This window comes from Corvus kubaryi, unplaced genomic scaffold (genome assembly GCF_017639235.1).
Source record: "Corvus kubaryi isolate FWS band 111438036 unplaced genomic scaffold, C.kubaryi_AGA036_p1.0 37396, whole genome shotgun sequence".
NCBI lineage: Eukaryota > Metazoa > Chordata > Aves > Passeriformes > Corvidae > Corvus > Corvus kubaryi.
The window spans coordinates 20,785,237-20,807,813 of NW_024581135.1; the positions used below are offsets into that span (position 1 = coordinate 20,785,237).

General features: G+C 36.3%; 1 protein-coding gene across 5 annotated transcripts in view; it reads left to right on the top strand.

Moving 5' to 3' along the window:
- The window catches only part of RAPGEF4 (Rap guanine nucleotide exchange factor 4), a 159,581-nt gene that overhangs the window by 23,312 nt on the left and 113,692 nt on the right, over nucleotides 1-22,577 (top strand). For 4 of the 5 annotated variants that reach the window (XM_042040579.1, XM_042040581.1, XM_042040578.1 and 1 more), the window contains exon 4: nucleotides 885-1,031. In XM_042040579.1, coding sequence (XP_041896513.1) covers nucleotides 885-1,031 — 147 coding nt within the window. Of the gene's footprint in view, nucleotides 1-884; nucleotides 1,032-22,267; nucleotides 22,447-22,577 lie in introns of those variants that run through there. The other variant, XM_042040582.1, reaches the window with a different exon arrangement.

Consider the following 22,577-nt stretch of genomic DNA (forward strand, 5'->3'; position numbering starts at 1 on the left):
AGCAAGTTGTTTAATGGCTAGTAGTCTAATTTTTTGTCTGCAGTAGCTCATAATTTTTTTTGGAACTACTATAGAGGAGTTCCTGGCCAAGGGAGATTCATTTAGACATCATTTAGAAAGGCATGTGCTCATATAAACTCCTTTGAAGTGGACTTTGCTGCTTGTTTGGGACCTTTCTTAATGCTCTGTACGTGGATACAGCTTTTCCAGGTTGTTTGAACTTTAATAGTTTTCTTGAAATCCCTGATTTATGTGAAAATAATTTTTTTTTGGTCTAGTAGTTAATTGGCAAGCATCTATTAACAACTGAAAGATTTGCTGGCATTTTCAACAGAAGGGCCAAGAGTTGGTTCAACTGTAAAAGTGCATTGCATGTACAATAGAGAAATGCATTATAAATACAAGAGGATATTATAATAGAAATTTATGTTTACTGAGAAAACATAACAGGCAAATTTTCTTTCTGATGAGGATAGGCTGTGTAGGACAGAAATTTATATTCTGAGATTGCATTTCTGATTCTAGTTACCTTCTCATCATGAGATTTCTAAAGATCTCATCATCACAGCAGTGTTTAGAGATGGATGAACAGAGATCATAGTTTTTTTCTAAAGGTGAAAGTGATTCTTGTGGTCTCAGATTTGCAGACAGAAATATCTACTTCAACTGATGGTCACAGAAAACAGAAGTCCCACTTGTTTCCACATTAAAGCTTCCCATGTTGTTAATCAGCATATAGATTTTTTTCCTTGTTGGTGACAAATTAATTTTCTTTTTAAGTGGATTGCTGAAGAATCTTAAGGCCATGCTATTAGAAAATATGACATAAAGACTCTCAAAACATCCTGAAATCTTTAATGTGTCCTTTTTTTTATTATTCAAAGGATGCTGTGACAATATGCACCCTTGGAATAGGAACTGCTTTTGGAGAGTCCATTCTGGATAACACTCCTCGCCATGCTACCATCGTTACCAGGGAATATAGTGAGCTCCTTCGAATTGAGCAGAAGGACTTCAAAGCACTTTGGGAGGTAAGTTCAGATTTATTTGCAGTTAATGCAGAAAAAAATTACTTAACCTTGAAAGTATTTGTAATATAGCATGAAGACATTTATACCATAAGCAAAGTATAATTTTTTAAAATTAGTTCAGAAAAACATGAAAGTTTTTACTTTAGTGCTCCATATTATGTATGTTTACATACTCCTGTATTTCTTTCTTGTGGGCCTCTTGTAACAAAATAACTTAGGTGAAATTTCTGGTAAAATTTACTTGTATACTGCAGGTGTTGCTCTCTTAGCCTTAAACTTGCTTTTATTGGTAGCATTTATGAGGAAAGTCTGTTCTTATTATACTCTGAAATTTTAAATTATTCTCCTTAACTTCTGTCTCATCACCAGCTCTAAGGGGTTTAGAATTTGCAGATGAATCAAGATCACTTAAAAATTAACTTACTGATTACATGTGAATTCCCTTAAAACTTTCCTTTGTGGAGAACATACTGCTGAGGTTCTTCATTCTGTAATCTGTGTACTTTGGCATCTATGCAGAGAAGACTTCATTAACATGTTGCTGTGCAAAGTTACTGAGCTTGAATCTGCATTTTTGCAAGCATTACATTTGATTTGAAAAGTGTTGTGGGAATTGGAAGGCATCTTGTTGGCCTGGCCTACACCATTGCCAATTTGCACTGCTAGCTGGCTTGAAATGGTGACTGTGCAAGTGTAGGTGTTGGGCAGAGCTGCCAGATGGTGTGAGTGTCCTAAAGTTGCAGGTCTAGGGACACTAACTGTATTTAAGAAATAGGTGCTGGTTCTAACATTTTAGTTCGGCTTCTAACTAGAGATGGTTTTTTTTTTTTGCTTTCTCATTTCCTGACAAAAAGCAGTATTATACTCCAAATAATTGTCCTAAAGCAGTTCTAAAGTCAAATCCACAGCTATCTACACTGATGGAGGAAACAGCACTTCCATCACCTGCTTACAAATATGTTACCTTGAGCATAGTTAATGGTGCAGCGTGACCAAGGCATGAGAGACCACTGTGTGAATGAAAGATGCTTGCCATTGAATGCCCTGACAATATCAGATATCATTCTTTGAATTGCATAGCCGTGATTTGTACTGTTTTTTGGCAAGTTCTACAGCTAAAATAAAATGCTACTGAAGTTTTGCAGAAAATTTGAAGTATTTGACAAGGCAATATTTTTTTGCAGTCTACAATTTTTTTTTCTCTGCAGCAGCTGCATTGTAGTTTTAAGCCTTGGCATTAAAAGATGAAATATGCCAGTGGTCTCATCTGTTTTAACATATGCAGCACTTGCCAGTAGTCAGAAATTTGATAATGTAGACAGTGCTTTACAAGATAATGATGGGGAGAATAAATCCAATTGTAGGTTTGTCTGGTAACATTTTTTTAAAAAATTCATTTTTAATTGGTATAAGCACAGTCATTTCTGCCATGCATATGAATTTCCTGCTAAGCATTCAGAGATTGTTGTTCTCTTATCAGGATTATTGGGGGAGTGGAGGTTTCCTTTTAAAAATGTTCAAACTTATAACATATTCAAAGTAGTTTTAAAACAAAAAATTCAACAATATTTGCTCTTTAATCACTAATACAGCTTTGTTTCTAGCACTTTTGATGATTTTGCAGAGTTTTTTGATGAGAGATGCTTTTGGGAAAGGTCACGTGTGTTAGAAGTACTGGAGTGATCACAGGCAGCTTTAGCACACATCTTGTGTGTTGCAGTGTTTATGAAATTGGGCTGTAGAGCAGGTCACAAATGCTGCAGGTGTCAGTCACAGACCACAGTTTAGATTTGTGGCGGTTCTTTGCCTTTTGTGCCATTTTACAGTGAACTTTTGATATATTTTGGTGTGCTTTCTTTCAAGACGGCTATCTCTGTGCTCTCAGTGAGTGGAAAATTGTTCCATGAAATACAGCTTTGCTGGTTGGTCAGAGATATAATAAAGTTGTTCATTTTTTCAAGATAATATTTATTGCCTTGCAATCTGCTAATCGCAGAGTCTGCATAACCTGCAGCTAATGTGTGATAAAACAGAGAACGTTTAAAATGGACAGAAAATTATGTAAGAAAATTTTGCCAAAATACACTAGCAGTAGCACCAGTAGTATATTGTTATTAATATTATTGTTACCTGAAGAAAAGTAAATAATTTTCTAAAGGGAGACTTTTTTAATGTTTTAGTTGCTGTGTTGCTCTTTTTGCCTTATCCTGAGATTCATATATCTTTGCTGTGACGAAGTCTGTATGGGGAAACTGTTACTGTTACATGCCATTCAGATTTTAATTGTGTTTAATGAAGACCCACACAGATCACAGATATTTCATGTATATGGTACCCTGGAAAAATGGGGAAAGGCAACAATGTCAGTTCATTACAGTCCAGATATTGTAAAAGCTAAAATCTACTGCATGTAAATTCAGCTCTCCACATAATGAGAATTTAATTCATGACAGAAGTCATTTATTCAGAAGAAAATGTTGAATAATTCCAAAATAATGCAATACTGTAGTATAAGAACAACCTAAATAAATTGTAGGGTTACAGCTCTTAAAATGGTTACTGATTTTATGTATGTAGGATTTTTATGATTAATAATGGAAGTGCAAAGATACATTTTATATATTATTTTTTCATTTGTTTGTTTTTCCCCAGGAAATTCATTTTTGGGAAAATTTACTTTATTTCCTTGTTTTGAGGGAAAGAACAAGTCAAAACTCCATTAACCAAATAAAGATTTTTGGCCTACAGAGCAAAGAAAATCAATACTGCAATTCTAAATATTTTTTCTTATTTTTAGATTGTGAATGTAATCTTGGAAAATGAACCGACAGAAATTGATTCAATATTGACTTTAATTTACTGTGCAACTAATCTGAAATGCTAGGACTAAAAGCTATGAACTATCCTTCTTAACAGTAAAAATTTGTTAATACTGAAACCTACTGATGAAGCTCACATTTGCAACAAATACTTTTATACCTCAAGTCTGTGCAGTTCTTGGAAAGACAGGTACATATCCGTTTATGCCAGCTATGAAACTTCCAGTATATATCCTGGAACGAGATTTTAGGAGAGAGAAAGATTATCCATTTTAATTATTTCTAAGTTTAGAAAGAATTTTCAGAATCTCTGAAACTTCATATTGTGAATTTGCAGACTTTTCTGATTTTTGTTTAAATTGAAATGTAACTTACCCTGTATTAGCTGTATTGCTCTAAGAAGCAATTGTATTGGTAGAATGATTCCCAGATAAGATACATTTTATTGATGTATTTAATGCACAATATACAGCAAAGGTATTAATTTCTATGTACTCTTGTAGTTGGGTCTATACCTGAACAAAAGAGACAGCTGCTACTAAACTGACTTCTTTCTTTTTTTATCAGTATTAATCTGTCAGTTTTATAAATTTAAGTATTCTTTGAGGAAAAGATAGGATATTCTTTATCAAAAATGTACAAGATGCCTTCTTTAATACATGCAGCCTCGTATTCAGTCACCCCTTTAAGTACAGAAGGATTTTCTATGACCTTCATTTCTATCAGTTGGGGAATGCTGGTCAAAACGAATGACATTGTCCTGATAACAACAATTACCAGTTAAAATGGGCCAGTCTTTTCTCTAATGACTATGTCTGTTGAAGTAGCATCCTGTTGGGGAACATCTGTTGATCTTCTCTGCTTACTCATCCTTGCAGACTCGTTGTCTATCAACGCTGTTACAGCAGATTAAAGATGATGAAATCTCACACTGGATTCTCACACAGCTGAATACTGTTCCCTGATGAAGGACCAGTAGGTTGTGGGAATCACTGGTGATGTTGCTTTGTGCACTGATTATCCCTGGCTTTGGTGTCTGAGGAGCACTAACAAACATGAAAAATGTAACTCATTACTGTTGTAACACTGTAACACTTCCAAGGTGCCCTGTGAATCTTTAGGAAAAAATACTGTTTGTGTTGATAAGAGCTTGCTTTCCTTCCTTAGCATGTGTGATTGTGGTGCTAGCTATCTTGTCCAAAAAAACTATTTCAAAGCACAAAGGAAAATACATCCAAAAATAAACATGAAAGCAAAAGGCTACACATGAGGAGCTCTGTTCACGCACATCCTCTTGGGTCACTACCTTGCTCCACCCCTAGTAACTGGATTCTTTTAAACAGAGTGGGAGGGAAATGAATGCATTTGAGCAGTGTGATCGTGCCAGGAGTTCTCCATAGTTCATCCTCAAGCTTTGTCCTTTCATGCAGTTGCAAACTGATTCAAATGCAGACAGGAAGGGAGTGAATCTGCTGAGAGGTGACTTATTTTTAGAGGTCTTTCCTACCACAGTGTATTACTCAGCCTTCCTTGGGTAACATACAAATAACCAATTTCCTTTTGTGTGGAATAAGATTGTGTTAGAAGTTACTGAACATGCCTTGAGAAACACTTGAGTAAATGAAGAACTGCTATTACTTCTGTATGCAGTAACTTTGGAGAGAGAGAGACTTGGCCCCTGTAAGGTCAGAATGAATTTTTTTTTAAATTCATATTCAGCAGCACTTGCACATCTTGTAAACTGATAAACTGTAGTGTAATTTGCTTCCTGCTTTCATCCATTCGACATTAATCAGTAGCCCTCAGCAGACTGAACTGCTCTGTAATGATAGCTTTGGGAGAAGCAGCTTTCTTACTGCCTCTGTTTTCTGAGCACTGTGAGCACTAGGTTTTAATGAGCTAGTTTAAAGCCAGATTTGTCAGAACAGAAGTTTTATACAGTGTTTCATTGGAATGCCCTGTAGGAAGTACATGTATGAAAGGGTGTGCTGTAGCACTGTTCTGTGGGGTTTCTGAATAAGGCTTAAGTTCATCACAGTTGGGACTACAGCTCTCCATGTATTTGTATGGAGTATCAGTTTGTCACTTTAAGGTGTATCTAATCACACCTCTCATATCAAGGTATAATATCATCTTATGCCTCATTTTATACCCTGGGATTATGGCAGTAGGAATTACAAAGGCGCTGTAAAAATACACTAATGAAAATAAACATGGAAGGATTTTGCTTTGTTTTTATCCATTTGGTCGTATTGTAAGTGCATTATTTATCAAAGCACATTACTGCATCTCGTGTGGTATTTTGCAGTGTAATGCAGTAGGCAGCATTTCAGAGAGGCAGCCTTTTCCTTGTCTTAGGCTGCTGGAAAATACATGTTGCATTGTTACTTGAGAATGCATTTGTTTCTTTCTCTAGCAGACTCCTGAACACTTTAACATGTTTAAGGAGCGTTAGGAATCTCACGTAAATGTCAGTACTTTCTAATACACCTTTTCACCAATGAGTATTCCATACCAGAAATTCTTTCCAGTTCATTTGAGTGAGAGATTAAATTTGATCTGAGAAATGAAATATTGGAAGGGGGGAATCAAAGAAAAAATCAGATTCATGTCCAGCCCCTAAACTATCAGCTTGATTTATGGTGTACCGCTCTGCCCATTTATTGCCCGGTAATCAATTGCAGAAGTGTCTGCTCTGATTTACTGATTTCCCATAGGCAAACATAGTAGAGGTATAAAACTATAGTTAATAAAATACAGAATATTTAGCTTTGCAGGATGGGTGATCATGTGTTTTAAAATAGTGAAGTGCTTGGAGCCTCACAAAAGTATAAAAAGATGGTCATGGAACACGTGGCTGTCTTTACCCGCTTCATGTCCCTCTCTCTATTGACTGCTCAAATGATTCCTTGATGATTTGTCTCTCTAATGGGATTTTATTAGAGAAATGTAAAAGTGATCAAATTGTGGTAGCCTGCATTTTCAATGTAGCTGGAATACTGTGTTCACCAACCTCCCAAATAGCCGTCTTGTCAGAATAATAACATTATTCCATGTTATCAGACACAGAATACAACACAGAAGGGAGACGTGGAAGGACCCAAGTGTGTGGAATCTGTTGCCTTATGCTGTCTGCAAATCTTCAGCTGATAACCGATTCAAATTTTTATGCAAAGACACAGAGCTAGTGTGAGAGACATTGAAAATGGAAGTGAGGGTAGGCAATTTTTTTTTTTCCCTATAGGAACACATGGAAGGAGGAGGAAGATAAAAAAATCCCTGTGCCCAGTTTTAGAATATGACAGTAAACATAGAATTGACTAGATGTGAGCAAAGCTTTGAAAATAGATAACATCCCACCTTCATACTTTCTGTGTTAATACCAGGAAAGCATGCAAGTGAGTAGCAGGGAAGGATTCCAGAGTTGTTATTATACCAAGAAAAAGTGCCAGATAGCGCTCCCAGTGTTGCTGGTATGAATTGAACATATTTCAAGTGAATACAACACAACTGATTTTAGTACACGTGGAGCCCCATAGGAGCAGATTCTGGCCTTTAGTGCTGCTGTTATATTGGTTTTGATCATCTTTGTAATATGCTTTTAGTTTTTCTTCCTCTTGTTTTGCTTTGTCAGACATTTCTAATTTTAATGAGTGATGCTCTAATAGAGCAGATTTAAATGAGCATGAAACAGCATTTAACCCTCAGTAGCCAAACATGTATCAGAACCAGCCATGTTTGTCAGCATAGCAACACGGTGACTGCTGCTTTCATTTGGTTGTATTAATCACTTTATATTTTAAGAACAGATGCAGATTTTGTGAACACGGTTTATGACAGTGTATCTCCTAAGGAAACCTTCCTGGCCACTGGCAGTGGAAAAGCTTATCTAGGAACAAGATTTTTCACTTCAGTAATGCAGCTTTTGTATTTGTGTGATATGTACTGATGGAAGTGTACAAGTGTTTTGGTAGGGTCTTGCTATGATAAATCCTTTGCTAAATAATGGCATTGTGACTGAAAAATTCATAATCAATAGTTGTCTGCTCTATTTCAGATAATTTATTATGCCATTATTATGATATTTGATGTTGTCAGTGAGGCAGAATTCTTGCAGAAGATCCAGTTAGTTTTAACTCTGAGTGTCCCTTTCTTGGTTGCTATCCTTGGTTTAAGGTGACAGTGGCACTTCAGACTGAAGTGCCCTTAAGCAACTGAAAATAATGAAAAATAACAAGCTGATTGGAAGGGCCTGATCCTTCCTTGTGTCTCTCTGCAGCAGACTTTCCTGTTGCATGTTCTCCTGTGTCATCCCTACATCTGATTTGCATGTCAGTCTCACGGTTTATTCTGAATCGATTTCAAAAGCAACATTTTGTGACTCTGTCACTGATCACTGTGCAGAGGTGGAATAGGACTGTGTAGATGTGATTTCTCTTAAACCATCCTACCGTGTAATTTCTCTTAGGTGCTATTCTCTTTCACTGTAATATTGACCATCAGCTTGAACCCCCTGTTGAATCCTGTTATACCAGGCACTGTGCAAAAATATATTGTCATTCCTATTTATAGTCTCTATAAATGTTTATATGTTCATTTGCACTTCAAAAGGTCTTAAATAGTATTGCAGAAACTTGACTTACTTGAGGTCAGTTCTTGGAGAAAAAAGAATAGAAACATCCAGAAAGTATGTCAGTCACCCTGTTAAGTAATGCCTTTATTGGTTTTCTCATATTTTATCATGGTTAGAGGTAAAGTTGAAAAATACAAACTCATCCGATTTCCAAGAAAATAAAGTATTTTGATTAATTCTTAAAATATTTAAATTACAGAAGAACATCTGACAAACTGAAATGTATACACTTAAAGTCTGCAGATGTTTTTCAGGCTGCAATTTTTCTTGGAAGCTTTACTGCCAAACTTGCACTTTCTATAACCAGCTTTTTTATTAGCAAAGAAAGTGCTTTTCATCCTCAGCAGATTGTATTATTAAATGTGGTATCTCTAAGCATGATGTGCTAAATGGCAAAAACATATATTGCAAAACACAACTGGGAGCTTATGAATATTATTTCAGGAAACAAACTTCTGGTCTTTCATTAGTTCATTTTTATTAAGTAAAAATGTCTTTCAGAAGAATCGTAACATTTGAAGCTTATAAAATAGATTCTGGCTTTTTCCCCAGATGTACTTTTTACTATCAAATATGTTTCTCATTCTTCTCTGTCACAGAGAGAAAAAAAAGCCTAACAGAATTATGTTTTTTCAGATATGTGTGCATATATAATCTGCTATCTATCTAATATGTATTGTGTGTGTATATGCTACAAGGCAAATTTAGATTTGCCTTGTCAAACTTCTGTGTCAGATTGCCTGGAGCTTTGGTTCTAGCTGCGTTTGTGGTTGGCAGTGTCCTTTCCTGCCTTAAGTGGATACCAAAGTGATCAACTGCATAGGGCTTTGCTTACACTTCTCAACTTCTGGATTTAACACAGACCATCCTTAACCGTGGGGTCATATTTGAATGGGTTATTTCAGAGATCGACCCTTTCTGATCTTCTGGTTGGTGTTACCATCTCAGTCCTTTGTCTCCTTTCAGATGAGTTATACTTTTTGTCCTTACACAAGAGGTTTATCTATTATTACTGTTTGTCTCCAGGTTATTGAGAAAATAGTAAGCCCTTAGAAGCTTGAGTTTTTTGTTGCTTTACTGCAGTTGATACAGTGGTGTGTTCCTCCAAGGCATTGCTGTAGAGAGTGCGTGCTTGCATTCTGCATTTGAATGGGTGCTTTCTGCTTGTACTATATAATAGGTGAGGCAAATGATATGGTACCATTTCTTGGATCAATGGATATGTTTTAATATTGACATTTTAAAAATCCATTAGCTTAGCCCTGCCAGCATTAAAGGAATGTAGAGATCTTTAACAATGGGATCTGTGGCAGTGGAAGATCTTAAACAGATTACCGCAAGCTGAAATCTAGGCTGTTGCATTGTAATATGTATTGTTACTTTTTATTCCCAGAGTCTGGTGTAGTTACAAAATATTTTGTAAAAATATAGTAAAAATGTTCACTTTCATATAGCAAGAATAATGAAACATACAAGTCCTATATAGTCGAATGTAAATTCTTCTCTTCTTAAGTAAGTACTCCCTTGAATGGGCATTCAGCAACTTAAAACAAGCTAAACCTCAGACGTTATGAATTGTTTAGGCATATGGATTAATAAATGGGTTCAAAAGAAGAGTGCTCTTTGCTTGCATTAGATAGTACAGTTCTCATGGATATCTTTTCCTGGTCATAATCAGAGTTCAGGGATTATTAGAAATCTTAGCCTGGTTCCTCCTCACTTTTCATCCATGGTGAAACACTACCATATTTAAATCTATGAGCTTTGTGAGATTTCAACCCAGGTAATTGCTAATTACTTTTTTCTCCTTGTATAATAAGCAGCACAGGCTGGTGGCAGTAGGTTTCAATTCTCTTTAGCTTTATCCCTTCTGTAACAGTTTCTACCCACTGACACAGCTGATACAATGTGAGAGCCAAGAGGCTGGAATCACTCAAATGATTTTGTGGCTAAGTAGTTGAGGGGTGCTTAACAAAATGGTCAGCCCAATAATTGTACTGAGGCAAATCATATCAAAGCCTTACGAACTCTAGGCATCCCTGAGGTACACTTAAAAAGGAAGATACAGAAAACTAAGACCTAAATGTGGAGTATCTCTCCTATGGCAGAGAATAAGAATTACAGGACTCAGCCTGTCATCTGTGCTGATTATGGCCAGTCCCAGATATCAAGAGAAGAAGGAGGTTTCAAAAACCCTAAATAGTCCACGTGCTTGCTCTTGAACCAATCCTCATTTCAATCTGAGTAGTAAAACTCTGCAGTTGCAGTTCTCAGAGTTAGTGAGTATTGCTCAAATTCCATTAGTTCAGTGAGCTACAAAATTCCTAGAAATCTGTTCACCAGCAATGTGAAAGGACCTGCTGACCCTCAGAAATGTTTAAATGTCAAGGGGATTTATGGAAGCAAGTCTGCTTATGGATAAGTTTTTTTCTTTTTGTGAATGGTTGTTTATGCCACAAATATGCAAGAACACCATGTAAGATGTGCTGCCTTTTAAGATGTGTTCCATGTATTTCTGAACTATGTCATAAATCGGATGTTCACAAAATTTGAGTTTTCATCTAGTATTTCTGTTACGGGCTGTTGTTGAAATCAGAGGTTTAGCAGAATACATGGATTCATACCATCAGTCTGGTGTAGTGCTTAAGGCTCAGTTTCTTTATTCTTTATCCCACGCTTGATTAGATAAGACCATTAGTGTGTATTTCCTCTGAACTCTGCTTAAAATACTTTCTCAGTTAAGTCCCAAGTGAAGAAACTGAAAGAAAGCTGAAACTCACAAATAAAAGTTTATTCACTAAATATCTTCTGAATGAACTTTACTACTCTTAATTTCAAATTAAGTTGATAAAACTCTCTTTTCTTTCTAGATGCTGTACATAGCTCTAAGCCAGGCTTATATAACAGTTGTTTGAGGGTGATAAATAATAAGCATTTAAAGTGAAACCTTGCCATCCTGCATTTAGTACTTACTGATACAGTTCAGCTTGCTTACATTTTAACCTCTGACCATTTCCTGAGTAATTTCTGTTTAATTTTGCATACCACCACTCTCTTGACCTTTGAAAATATCTTTTCTGATGACCAGTGCAAACCATTTTCTTGAAGTATTAACCAAAATAGACAAACTATTCTGTTAATTCCCACAGAACCTTATCTACATATTCCTGAGTGCAGGTTTGTGGAATCAGGTCCAATATAGTAGTTTTGTTTTAGCATAAAAAAATATGCATTACAATCTGATTTTTGTGTGACCTAGTCTTTGAGAAACTGAGTCCTTCAAAGAAGTCATGCTGTTCTGAAAGGACTTGTTATAAAGGAACTTGTTTGAGTAACTTAGTCTTTTATGCTTAATTCTCTCTGGGGATGATGCTGGAGACTCTCAGTACAATTAAGGAAAGATTAAAAGCTCACTACAGACTTATTTTCTCTTTTCTTCCTTTCTGCCAATACCCTTCAAGCGGCTGTATCCTCTCTAGAAGCATGAAACATTTTTCAAATGCCTTTTTTCTTTCTGCCCTCATTTCTCAGACAGTTTTCTGGTATCTGTCTCTTCTACAGATTGATTAATATGGTTTCTCTTTATACGTTTGTCACTTTTGTTCCTGCTAGCATTTAATGGAACCTTTGTTGATCTCCGCTTAAGGTTTTATTGGGTATTTCTCCTTAGGTTTATCTGTGACATTTAGATTTTACTAGATAACCATCAATCATGAAGAAGTTAGGAAATAATTCTTGTGCTGTTGAAGGTGGTGAGAATTATGCCATCACTTAGTATTTCTTAGCACATTGCTCTGCAGAGCTAAGGGAGTGAAATGTAGTAAAAGTGTGGACAATTAAGAAGATATGTCTGAATACACTGATGCAGTAGCAGAATTGATTACTGTACCCATTTTACATAATGAGTTATCAAGGAAGAGCTACACTTTAATCTGAGCGTATAAATAGCTGGCGCATTTACTTGTGCTGTTGCTGTGGTATGGTTGAAAGATTATATGATTTGAGATTACAATAGAAATTCACATCAAAGCTTTCATTTTTGTTTCTGTCTGATGTATTTACATACATCTGCCAGATGGAGTTGCCTTATGGAGGGTGTTACCTCCATCTGACCTCATATACAAAAAGTACTTGGTATAATTTTATTCTAAGAGACCGACTTTTCCTATTTTAACAAGAGAATGTGGATTTTTCTGCCTTTTAACCTTTCTGAAGATCTACTTGGTATTTGACTTCAAAGGCTGATACATGCTACCGATCAGCCCATAAGTATTGATGCTTGAGTGGATTGTTGTCAACTTTGCACACTAAAGTTGTGGGAAGGTGTGAGGAAATGAAAGTACTGAAAATGCTTCAAGCCCTAGCAATGGTAGGAATGCATATTTTCCTACCACAAGAATTCTCTAACACGTTGATTTTACTTGGTCATCCATACTGTTAATCCGAGTATCATTACAAAATGGTAGGTGAATTTCCTTTCCTGGTATCCATTAAATGGGCAAAGTCTTTGAGTAAGAATTGAGTTAATTTTTATTGAATAAAATGTAATGAATGGTTGTGGTATCCTGAAGCAGACCACGAGTTATATTTTCTCTTCTTATTTAACAAAATAATTCATACTACTCATATGAAGTTTCTGCATTTTAGTGTGGGAATAAACAACTCTCAAAAACCAATCTGTGAAACTGTTCTCTAGCAAGTAGCTGCTGCAGGGAGATGGAGAGGTACTTTATATTTGCCTGCTGCCCTGGGACAGAATAATGGCAAAGCTCACCCTCTATGGTAGTATGTATGTGTAAATACAGTATCAAATGTCTAGAAAGAAATAGATACTTGACTGTGATTGACTGTTTATTCTTTCTTGTCTCCAGCTAAAGCAAAGCATTAGCATGTTTCTTCTGTCTTCACCAGTTAACGTTTCTGTTGATTTTTCCTGTATCCTGAAGTATACCTTTATTGCTAAAACACTTATTTCAGTCTACCTATGCATATCTTCATTATCTGATTATGCTGTTGCCACATATATAAATGAAAATTATTATTCCAAAGAACACAGAGGGAAGAAAGAATTCTTTCTTTGAAAGTTGTTAAAGTAATAATGAATGCTATCTTTATATTAGATGTGTTCTTTTTAAATGAACATTTTTGAATGGCTTGTTTATTGTGAGTAGGATTTGCTAGAAGAGATGTCCTTGTGACTGTGCCCAAGATTGATATGCTCAGTATGATGAAAATAAATAGAAACATATATTGAAGTTTTGATACTATAGAAAGAACATCTCTTAATATTACTACTTTTATTTTCAAACTGCTGCATTACTGGTCATGAATGTGCCGCCTTCTTTAGTAGGTCCTTTATCTTGTCATTTTTACTGCCGCAGCAGTGCTTGTCTATTTACATTAGGCATTACTCACAGACTGCTGCATAAGAAAACTGGGGGGAAGATATTCTTATTTTGTTAGATTCTCTTCACAGTGAGAGAACAGCAGCATGGATTAAATATCTGGAAACTTAAAACAGGATAGCAGGGTTCCAGTAAGTGTTGTTTACTCTTTTGTTTTAAGTGAAACCACTCTAATTACACTAATTTCATTGCAATAATGGGCAGTAGAATTTGCTGTGCCTGTGGCAAAATGTTCCATGTACTTTGTCTTCTGTGTCTTGGTATGACCAGTACCTGCTTTTTCAGACAATACTGTAGAAAAACCTTCAAACTGTTTATGTACTGTAAAAATGGAGTGTGACAGTATTGTGTACTGTGTAAATAAAAGCCCCTCATGCTTCCTCCCCATCAGTCTCCAAGGGTAGGACTAGTTCTGTCCCTTCTTTTGGAAGTAAAATGATGTCTTTATTTAAAGAGATCTTTATTTCCATTTCTCTGATTTTATGTGCTCTCTCCATCTCTCCACCGAAGAGCTATTGGTCTGTATTGTATGCTCTGTAAAGTTTTGTCTTTGCACATTTTAAATATCCATGCCAAATGGCTTGTGAATGGGTGCCACTTTTAGAGAGACATTCCACGGCCAAGTGCATCACATGCTAGTAACAAATTTATTCTGAGTTCCCCTCCAGAATTTGTTTTCAGAGTTCATTCTTTGGTTCTTTTGTGAACTGCTTTCATGTCCTTTGGATGATTTCTCACTGTCCTCAGTATTTATATCCATCCCCGTTTGCACACTGTGGTCATGTCTATGTTTTGCCATAATTAAAAGAAAAAAAAAAATCACCTATTCTTAAATTACTGGAAATGCCATCATGCTTCTTTGTATGAGATCTCTGGAACACAGAATTTTATGACCCTGTCTTTCATATGTGTCTGGAACATACCTAATCTGATGTTTACTGTCAGTTTTACGTGCTAGCATTTGATAATTGTTGAGAAAAGAGCATTTTGCCATTGTAGAAAAACTGTCACTAGTTAAGCTCACATAGATACCTATACAGAGGTAGAAATGATGACAGTGGAAGGCATGCTTGTATACTCCAAGTTAGGATTATTGCTTCCTAGACTTTGCTCAGTCACTAGCTCTATGCAAATGATGTCTCCATTGAATTTTTCCAAATGTATCTTTTCCTCAGCATTGCTGATTCCCTAGAGACTTACATATTACATTTATTTTTTGTCCATTTTTTTTGTCTTCTCCTTCTCCAGTGTTTTCATGTTATCAAGTTGTTTGTTCTCTCTTTGAGATTATGAATAAAAAGAAAAAGAAAACCAGAACCCAGCCGTTTCCCACTTTCTTTAGATGCCACCTTTTTATGTGTTGCCATGTTTCATTATCTTTTGTTTGCAGTCATTTGGCTAATTGTTAATTTTCATGACACTGCTTCTACCCAAGGCATTTTCAGTTTTTAAAAGGAGCTATGACTATTAAATATTTCACTGATATCCAGATAGGTGACAGCTACTACATTTCTTTCTTCGTCTACTTCAGTGATTAAAAGAAAATAAACCAACAGCAACCCACATAACCGTATTTAAAGCCTCCAACTTTGGTTAAGTCCATTTTTCTGCTTTGCAGATTTGTTTCTCTTAACTATAAGTGAGGGCTGTCTGATCTTAGAGTAGTGATATTTAATGCTTCAGTCTTGAAGAATAATTTCCAAGCATTTTTGGGTTTTTGTTAATTTTAAGGAACCTTACTATGTGGTGCTATATACAGCCTGATCTGAAGTGGTTAGTGGCGTCCATGTGCATTGGATGGAAAAGAATGGAAAATTACTGCAGTTCTAGTATTGTAAAGGTTTACAGAATCAGTTGGGAAAATTCACTCTCAAATGAAAGAAGGAAAAGTGTATTAGAAAATAACGTATTGGCAAGAACATGTAATTCCATTTATTTTTCTGTTTTACCTGTTTTCATTCCTCTTGTGAGTTATTCCTAGTTGTCCCAGGACAGAACACACCCAGCATAAACTGGTGCAACCTGCATTCCGTTCTTTGGCACATCTACTAACACTTAAATTAATGAAAATTAAGGATTTTATTGGCACTGCCTCACAAGGACCTCTTAGCATGATCACTATTCTGCTACATTTGCCCCTCTATCAATGTGTACATCATTAAGTAAATAAAACCAATAAATTGTGAATGATCTCTTGTCTCAGCAAACAGTGTTGATGACTGCATTTTGATAAAGTATAAATTTCCACATGTTGCAGATGTGTTTTGGTGTTTGTGGAATATCCCTTTGTGCCCATGTTGTAAGAAAGCATAAGGGGGAAGGAATGACCCAAAATTCACCTCTAGCTTCACCTTTTTGCTTCATGTTACATCTTGTTTTCCAGTCAAAAATTGGCTGGCTGTTTAGCAGCAGTTAATCAAGTTAATCAGTTAATTCAGGAAAATAAAGCACAAATAGTAATTATACACGGTATTCTACAGAAGCTGCAACATTCAAAGCATGTGCATTTCATTTCAATGACCAGTAGAAATTATTTCCACTCTCCTTTTGCTCAGAATTTCTGTAAATATTGAAGTGGAAGTATACTCAGCAACTTCATTTCGTCTTCAGAATGAAGTTGCTCATCAAAAATTGGATCATTAATCTTATGCTTCTCCCTGAGACATGGCTGAAGCAAATAACTCTTGATTCTGTGTCCTTCACTCAACAAACCTGATTCTTGTTGGCCCTCCTGACTGTTACTTATGTTCTCACAGTGTCTGATCTCCAAAATGCAGTAATACTCAACAACCATAGCTCACTTTTCAGTAACATTTTAGTGCCATGTCCATCTCCTCTTTACAATCTTGACTTCTTACTAGTGTGTGATTGCCATTTTTCCTTTTGCTGCACAATTCTTTAAGAAAACTGCCTTATGCAAATCTTACTGATTGAGATTAGAGGGTGCTGGTAGGAACCTGAAACTTACAGAAACTTTTCTGCATAGAAGAGTGAAAAAAATACACTAAGTATCACGACTTACAATTAAATCCACGGTTGTTAAAAACAAAAAAAAAGTGGAAAGAATACCCATTGAAAAGAAACAGTGTACCTGTCATGTCTGGATTTACTTATTCCAAACTTAGTTGCAGGTGAAGAAAGTTATTATACCTAAGGTACAACTCACGGCAATTGATCTCTGGATAAGAAACCTATCCCACATTCAGTGTATGAAATGTTACCTCTTTACCTAGGGTATCTGTCTCCCATTTGCTAAAACTATTTTTCCCTGTTCTCTTCACCCAAGTTGGATTTTGGCCTCTTATATTTTTTAAGTGATGTCTAACATGTCTTACAGTGGCCTTTACACACGGGCTCTCTGAAGCTAAACATCTTTTTGTGGGGCCATATCTGTCCATTGGGCAGATACACCATTATCAAATGAGGAAGTTAGTTCATCTGTCTGGGGCTGAAGGCTATAAAGCTAATTTTATATCTCTTGGTTTTTAAGTATACATTTAATGATAGATTCAGCGTGCCAGAGATTCTTTAAGGGAAAGTAAGGAATAAAACACTTACACTATTACATTGCCACTCAGTAAGATAGTTTATAACTGTCACCTCTTATTTTGTCTGCAGCTTTGATGTGAAGTGGGAAAGGGACATTTCACAACACCAACACTAAAATGCAAGCAGACCTAGATGACCACTTTGAGAAAAGTGAGAAACTGTAACACTGTTCTAAGGAAAAGCCTTCAGAAGGATAAGATACAGGCTTGTGCTTTCTGTATACTCAGCTTTTTCCAGAGGTTCTTAGAAAAGTTTTGTTTGGCAAGTGGGTTCTGTAGCCCATGGGACAGCATGTAATCCTTTCAGTTTTGTTCTTCGTCCTTGCTGCTTACATAGCCCACATTGTGGCCTGTGCAGTTTGCAGCTGGAAGACTACCCTGATTTTTAGAGATCTCTGTATTTCAAATCCCAGCTCAACTTTAATTCTGAAAAAAGGTCCTTTTAGTTCTTGCAGAAAGAGCCTTGAGATGTAGACTGGATACCTGGAGTTAAAGTGTTCCCACTGATTTATTTTCCCTAAGCATTACTAGGTCTTCTACTCACTAAAACCATAGTCTCTACTAAAAATTTTGCTGGCTGGGTTGTGGGGAAAATGTCATAGGGTTAGGTTGAGAAAATGGGGGTTTTGTGTAGCAGAGTTAGCCTAATGAAGGACTGGTACAAGGAATAGTTGCAAAAGAGCTTTCGCTGGCAGAAATACTATTATCCCTAGGATAATTTGCTGACTGAGGTTAAAATGTAGGGCAAGCTATGAGTTGGCCTTTGGAAACTTGTATATTCCCTTATTTTTTTTCCATGTAATGAGAGCGGGAGGAATGGGTTGTCAGTGATTAGATAGACTACGAATAAATTCCTGTTTTCTTCCCTGTGGAAAGCCTAAAGATGTGCCAGCTCTGCTATGGAGTTATTTGATTTATAGCTGCAAAAAGGCAAGTCATATAAGCCTGTCTTACGAAAGTCACCTTATTGCAATTTTGGTCAAGACATTTAGTTTCACCCTCTTGCTTTTTCCATATGCAAAGTGAGAAGACAGCATACATTTGTTTTTTGTAAGTGTTTTGATGATTATTGAATGGTTGAACAAGCCTTTAATGTCTAGATGCGTCATATGCAACACTTACTTGAGCACACATTCTCAACTGAAGAGATTTCCCTTTACTAAGCTTTCTTGGGACCTCAGCACAAGCAGCTAGGTGCCCTTTCTGTGATGAGCCTCCAGCTGTGGCTTAAAAATTCTGGGTATTGGCTTAGGTTTTTTCTGTGTATAGTTTTCAATAGGTTCTAAATGTCTCTATATTATTCTTTAATAATAATGTTGATCATTTTAACTCCAAAATTCTTCCTGCCTGTCTCAATCTAATATTTGACATTTTAAAGAAATCAGTTGCTTGCATAAATAAGCGTTCTGGTATCTTATTTGTGGTTGTGAGAACCTGCATTTTTTACCTGCATGTATGTTTTTGCTTGAAATTGATGTGGGCTTTGAATCAATAATTAGTTAGAAATACATTTAAAAGTCTGCTTCGTAAATTTTTTTTTTTTGGTGAACAACACCCTCTTCACAAAACAGTGTTTTGTTCATTCCTTCCCCTCCCACTTCCCCCTCCTCATTAGCTATATTCCCTTTTAGTAGGGTTTTAATGTGTTTTTTTTTTCAGTAGAGGAGTCATGTTTAATTAAAAGTTACTTGCATGTTGTCAATTATAGATGATAATTTGTTTGACTTTACACTCTCAATTGCCTTGAATAGTTTCCTGTAGAAATACATATAATCCATTTGCATGTTTGGAGTATTAGTGTGTTGTTTGCATAGCTTGTGTGTAACACTTAAAGAAACCACTGGGGCTTAGAAAGGACAGATGATGCTTTTTAGTGGCAAACAGTGATACAATGGCTGTTTTTTCTCCTCCTTGCTGAACAGTTATGGAAACAACTTGCTTCAGAGAACTGGAAATTACGTTATCAAGCCAATATGATGTGTCAGTAAAAAACTGGGAGTTCACAAGTGGGCCAGCAGTAATGTTACCCAAAAGCACTTGGACATAAGTCGGTGCTGATTGGTGTTAATTCCTAACTTCGTGACCTCATGTAGTATAGCAGAGAAAGTACATATTAACACATCCCAATTGATAATTGTCAGAATTTAATTACAGATAAATATGTAGTATTTAGCTGCTGAATATAAGGTAGTAGGAGGCTTACATGTTATTGCACCATGTATTAAAACCACAGTTTGTTTGGTCTACCAGAATAAACTGTTGTGTTCAGTCCAAGTGGAACATAGTATGTATGGTTCTGCTCTCCCAGGTTTAGAAGAGATGAACTCAAACAGGGATAGATGAAGAGAAAGACTACAGTGATAAGAGAGATAGACTGACTGTTATATTATAAAAGAGCATGTCTGGTTTAGTCTGGTTGATATGAAAGCTGATATGGAATATGGTTGGCGCCTGTAAGTACACAAGACCACCATTCAGGGGATAGAAACTGTTAAAGGATAGTGCTGCTCAGGAGCAGATGGGTACTAATGCAGCTTAAGTGTTTGAGTGTACATTAGAAGTTTCTTTCTGACCATCAGAGTGGTGAGGTTCCAAACAAACATCTGATGGGAGTTTGGGGACATTATAAATGGTAATGTTTGAAGTGGAGTTGATTTTTTTGAGATTGATTCTGTGTGTATCTGCAGTAGCAGCTCCAATGCTGTTTGTACACCAGATTTAAAGATTTTGTTATTTTGGCTACATACCTTTATCTTAGTACAGCAAAGACATACGTGAAACCATGGGATCCAAATTTTGTTTCAGGTCTTAGAGGAAAAAAGTGTCCTTGCAACTGATATTGCCTTCAGAACTGACAGCACTTTCCACTTTTGTTTGCAACATCCGTGTCACACCCTGTTTTGCTGGTGGTACCCTGTCAGGAAGATCAACATCGTTCTGCCCTCTCTGATGCAGTGAATCTTTCTGTTTTGATATTGTAGGATGTTTCTCCACAGAAGAGGAGGAATACTCCTAACTGTAGAACTGCTAATGGAATAGAGCTATTTCTTTAGGATAGTGTGCTGACATAACAGTTGGGAATTTTTATCTTGTTCCTGAGGGAAGACAACTAAATGTAGAATTGCTGCTCTTTGGATGAGTGTAGTCCTGAAGAGGACTCAAAGTCAGATGGGAGTGTAGCATCAACCTCCATCTTTCTTCAAACAGAGACTTTCAGTTCTTTGAACGTCTGGTAGTTGGCATCTCTCACACAGAGAAACTTCTCAAATTCAAACCCAAAAGATGCTTAGTCAGCATTTACAAATTGCTCTCTGAAGGCTGGAAGGGCATGAAGACATTGAAGGTACATCAGTCCAGGTGCTGTCAGCTCAGTATTGGGGGTACCTTGAAGCTTTTTTTTCACACACCTTCCCTCAGGAGATTGTCACTTTCTCTGGATGCCCTTCTTCAGTCATACATTTCATTCCTTATCAACAGCGCACAAAAAGAGGAGGAAAGCTGCAGTGGCTTGAAGTAGTCTCATGCAGTCCCATGCCTAGAACTAAAACTGCTTTTGAATAAATTCTCTACTAGTGATCATGCTTAGGTCTTTCTTACATTCTGTCCCCAAGGTTGTGTGCTCCTGTGCAGGTGTAAAAATCAGTATATGTATAATCCAGAAAGCACTTTGAAATGGATGTTACCACATTAGACTTTCATATTAGAGCAAAGATAGTCCTTTGTAGTAGCATTTTTTACAAAGTAATGGGTTAATACAATTTCATTGTTACTTTCCTGGTTAGGGTAAGACACTCCATATAATGTTTTTTAAAAATGAATGCTGATAATAGACACAGAATAGGTCTTTATGAGTTGCTGCTCAAATATTGCTAATGTTTAAGCAGCATATATTTCTTGTTTAATATTCAGGTATGCATTTGGTTCTTAAAAACAGAGAGAAATACTTCTGTGATCAGAAAGAGTAGCAGCTAGGAACAGTAGTGATGTGAGTCATTTTGACAGTGAGCAAACTTGTCAGAATGTTCACATTTTCAAGACTAGATGGTCTAAGACATCCATTTTTTCCTAAATACTTTTCAAAGTCCTAATGAAAATTTAAATGGCTGTGTCTCATGGTGTCTTGAATTGAGAGATTGTGAATTAACAATTGTATTTTACTGCTAAAATAGTAGATGTTTACTGCAAACTGAAAACAGTAACAAAAAGATTCAGTCAGGTTCTTTGTAATACTTTTGATAGTGTAAAATCTGTCAATCCTAAGGCAAAAAGAGAGAATTTGTAATGAATGTATGCACTGTAAGGCACTGAAATAGTTTTTAACTTGATCAGTTTTTAAGTACCTTTAATGTATAAGGTACTTAACTTGCTTTTTTTTCCTCATAAACCCTGTTTCCATGAATTGATTTCACATTGTTCACTTCTTTGGGTTAAACTTCAGTTTCACTGTGTGTAACACAATACCTTTGTGTTACAAAGTGAAAATCCCATTATTTTGGCTGAAACGTTGCTGCATTACAGGCATCTCTTGCCTAGGGCCATCTGCATAGGAGAATATTCCTTTAACAGAATAAATCACTAGAAGACTATAGCAGATTTACTGGAACCATTCTTCTGTATCTCTGACTTGTGTTCTTGCCAAAAGTGTTAAAAAAGAGGCTCAATGGATAAAAGATTCTGGTTGTGTGAGACTACCTGCTTTGCAATGATTTCAGAAAAAAAAACCCCAAAACTGTTCTACATTCACTGGCTCTTTAATTTGGATTGCCAATGATAGTGCAGAGTCTATGCTGAAGAAAGGTAGGATACAGAAGCAGAAACATTAGTGCTAATCTGCTGCAGAAGGACGAGATAAATCAGCACAGCTCTCATACATCACTGAGAGGGAAGCTGATTGCAACTTGACCATGTGCCTAAGTGGTCACATCAGCAACAAGAACGGAGCATGGATAAAAAACCTAAAATGTATCCGTAGGGCTACTTGCTGTGCACGACCTATAATAACACATCAATGTAAGTTTAAGATTTCTTTTTTGTTTGTTTCCCTCTGTTGCAATTCTTGTTGTTTACCAGAGTATATTTTTATTTTGCAAAGATTTAGGGGAAATGTAATGGAGTGTAATACTGAGCAGATAATACTTAGA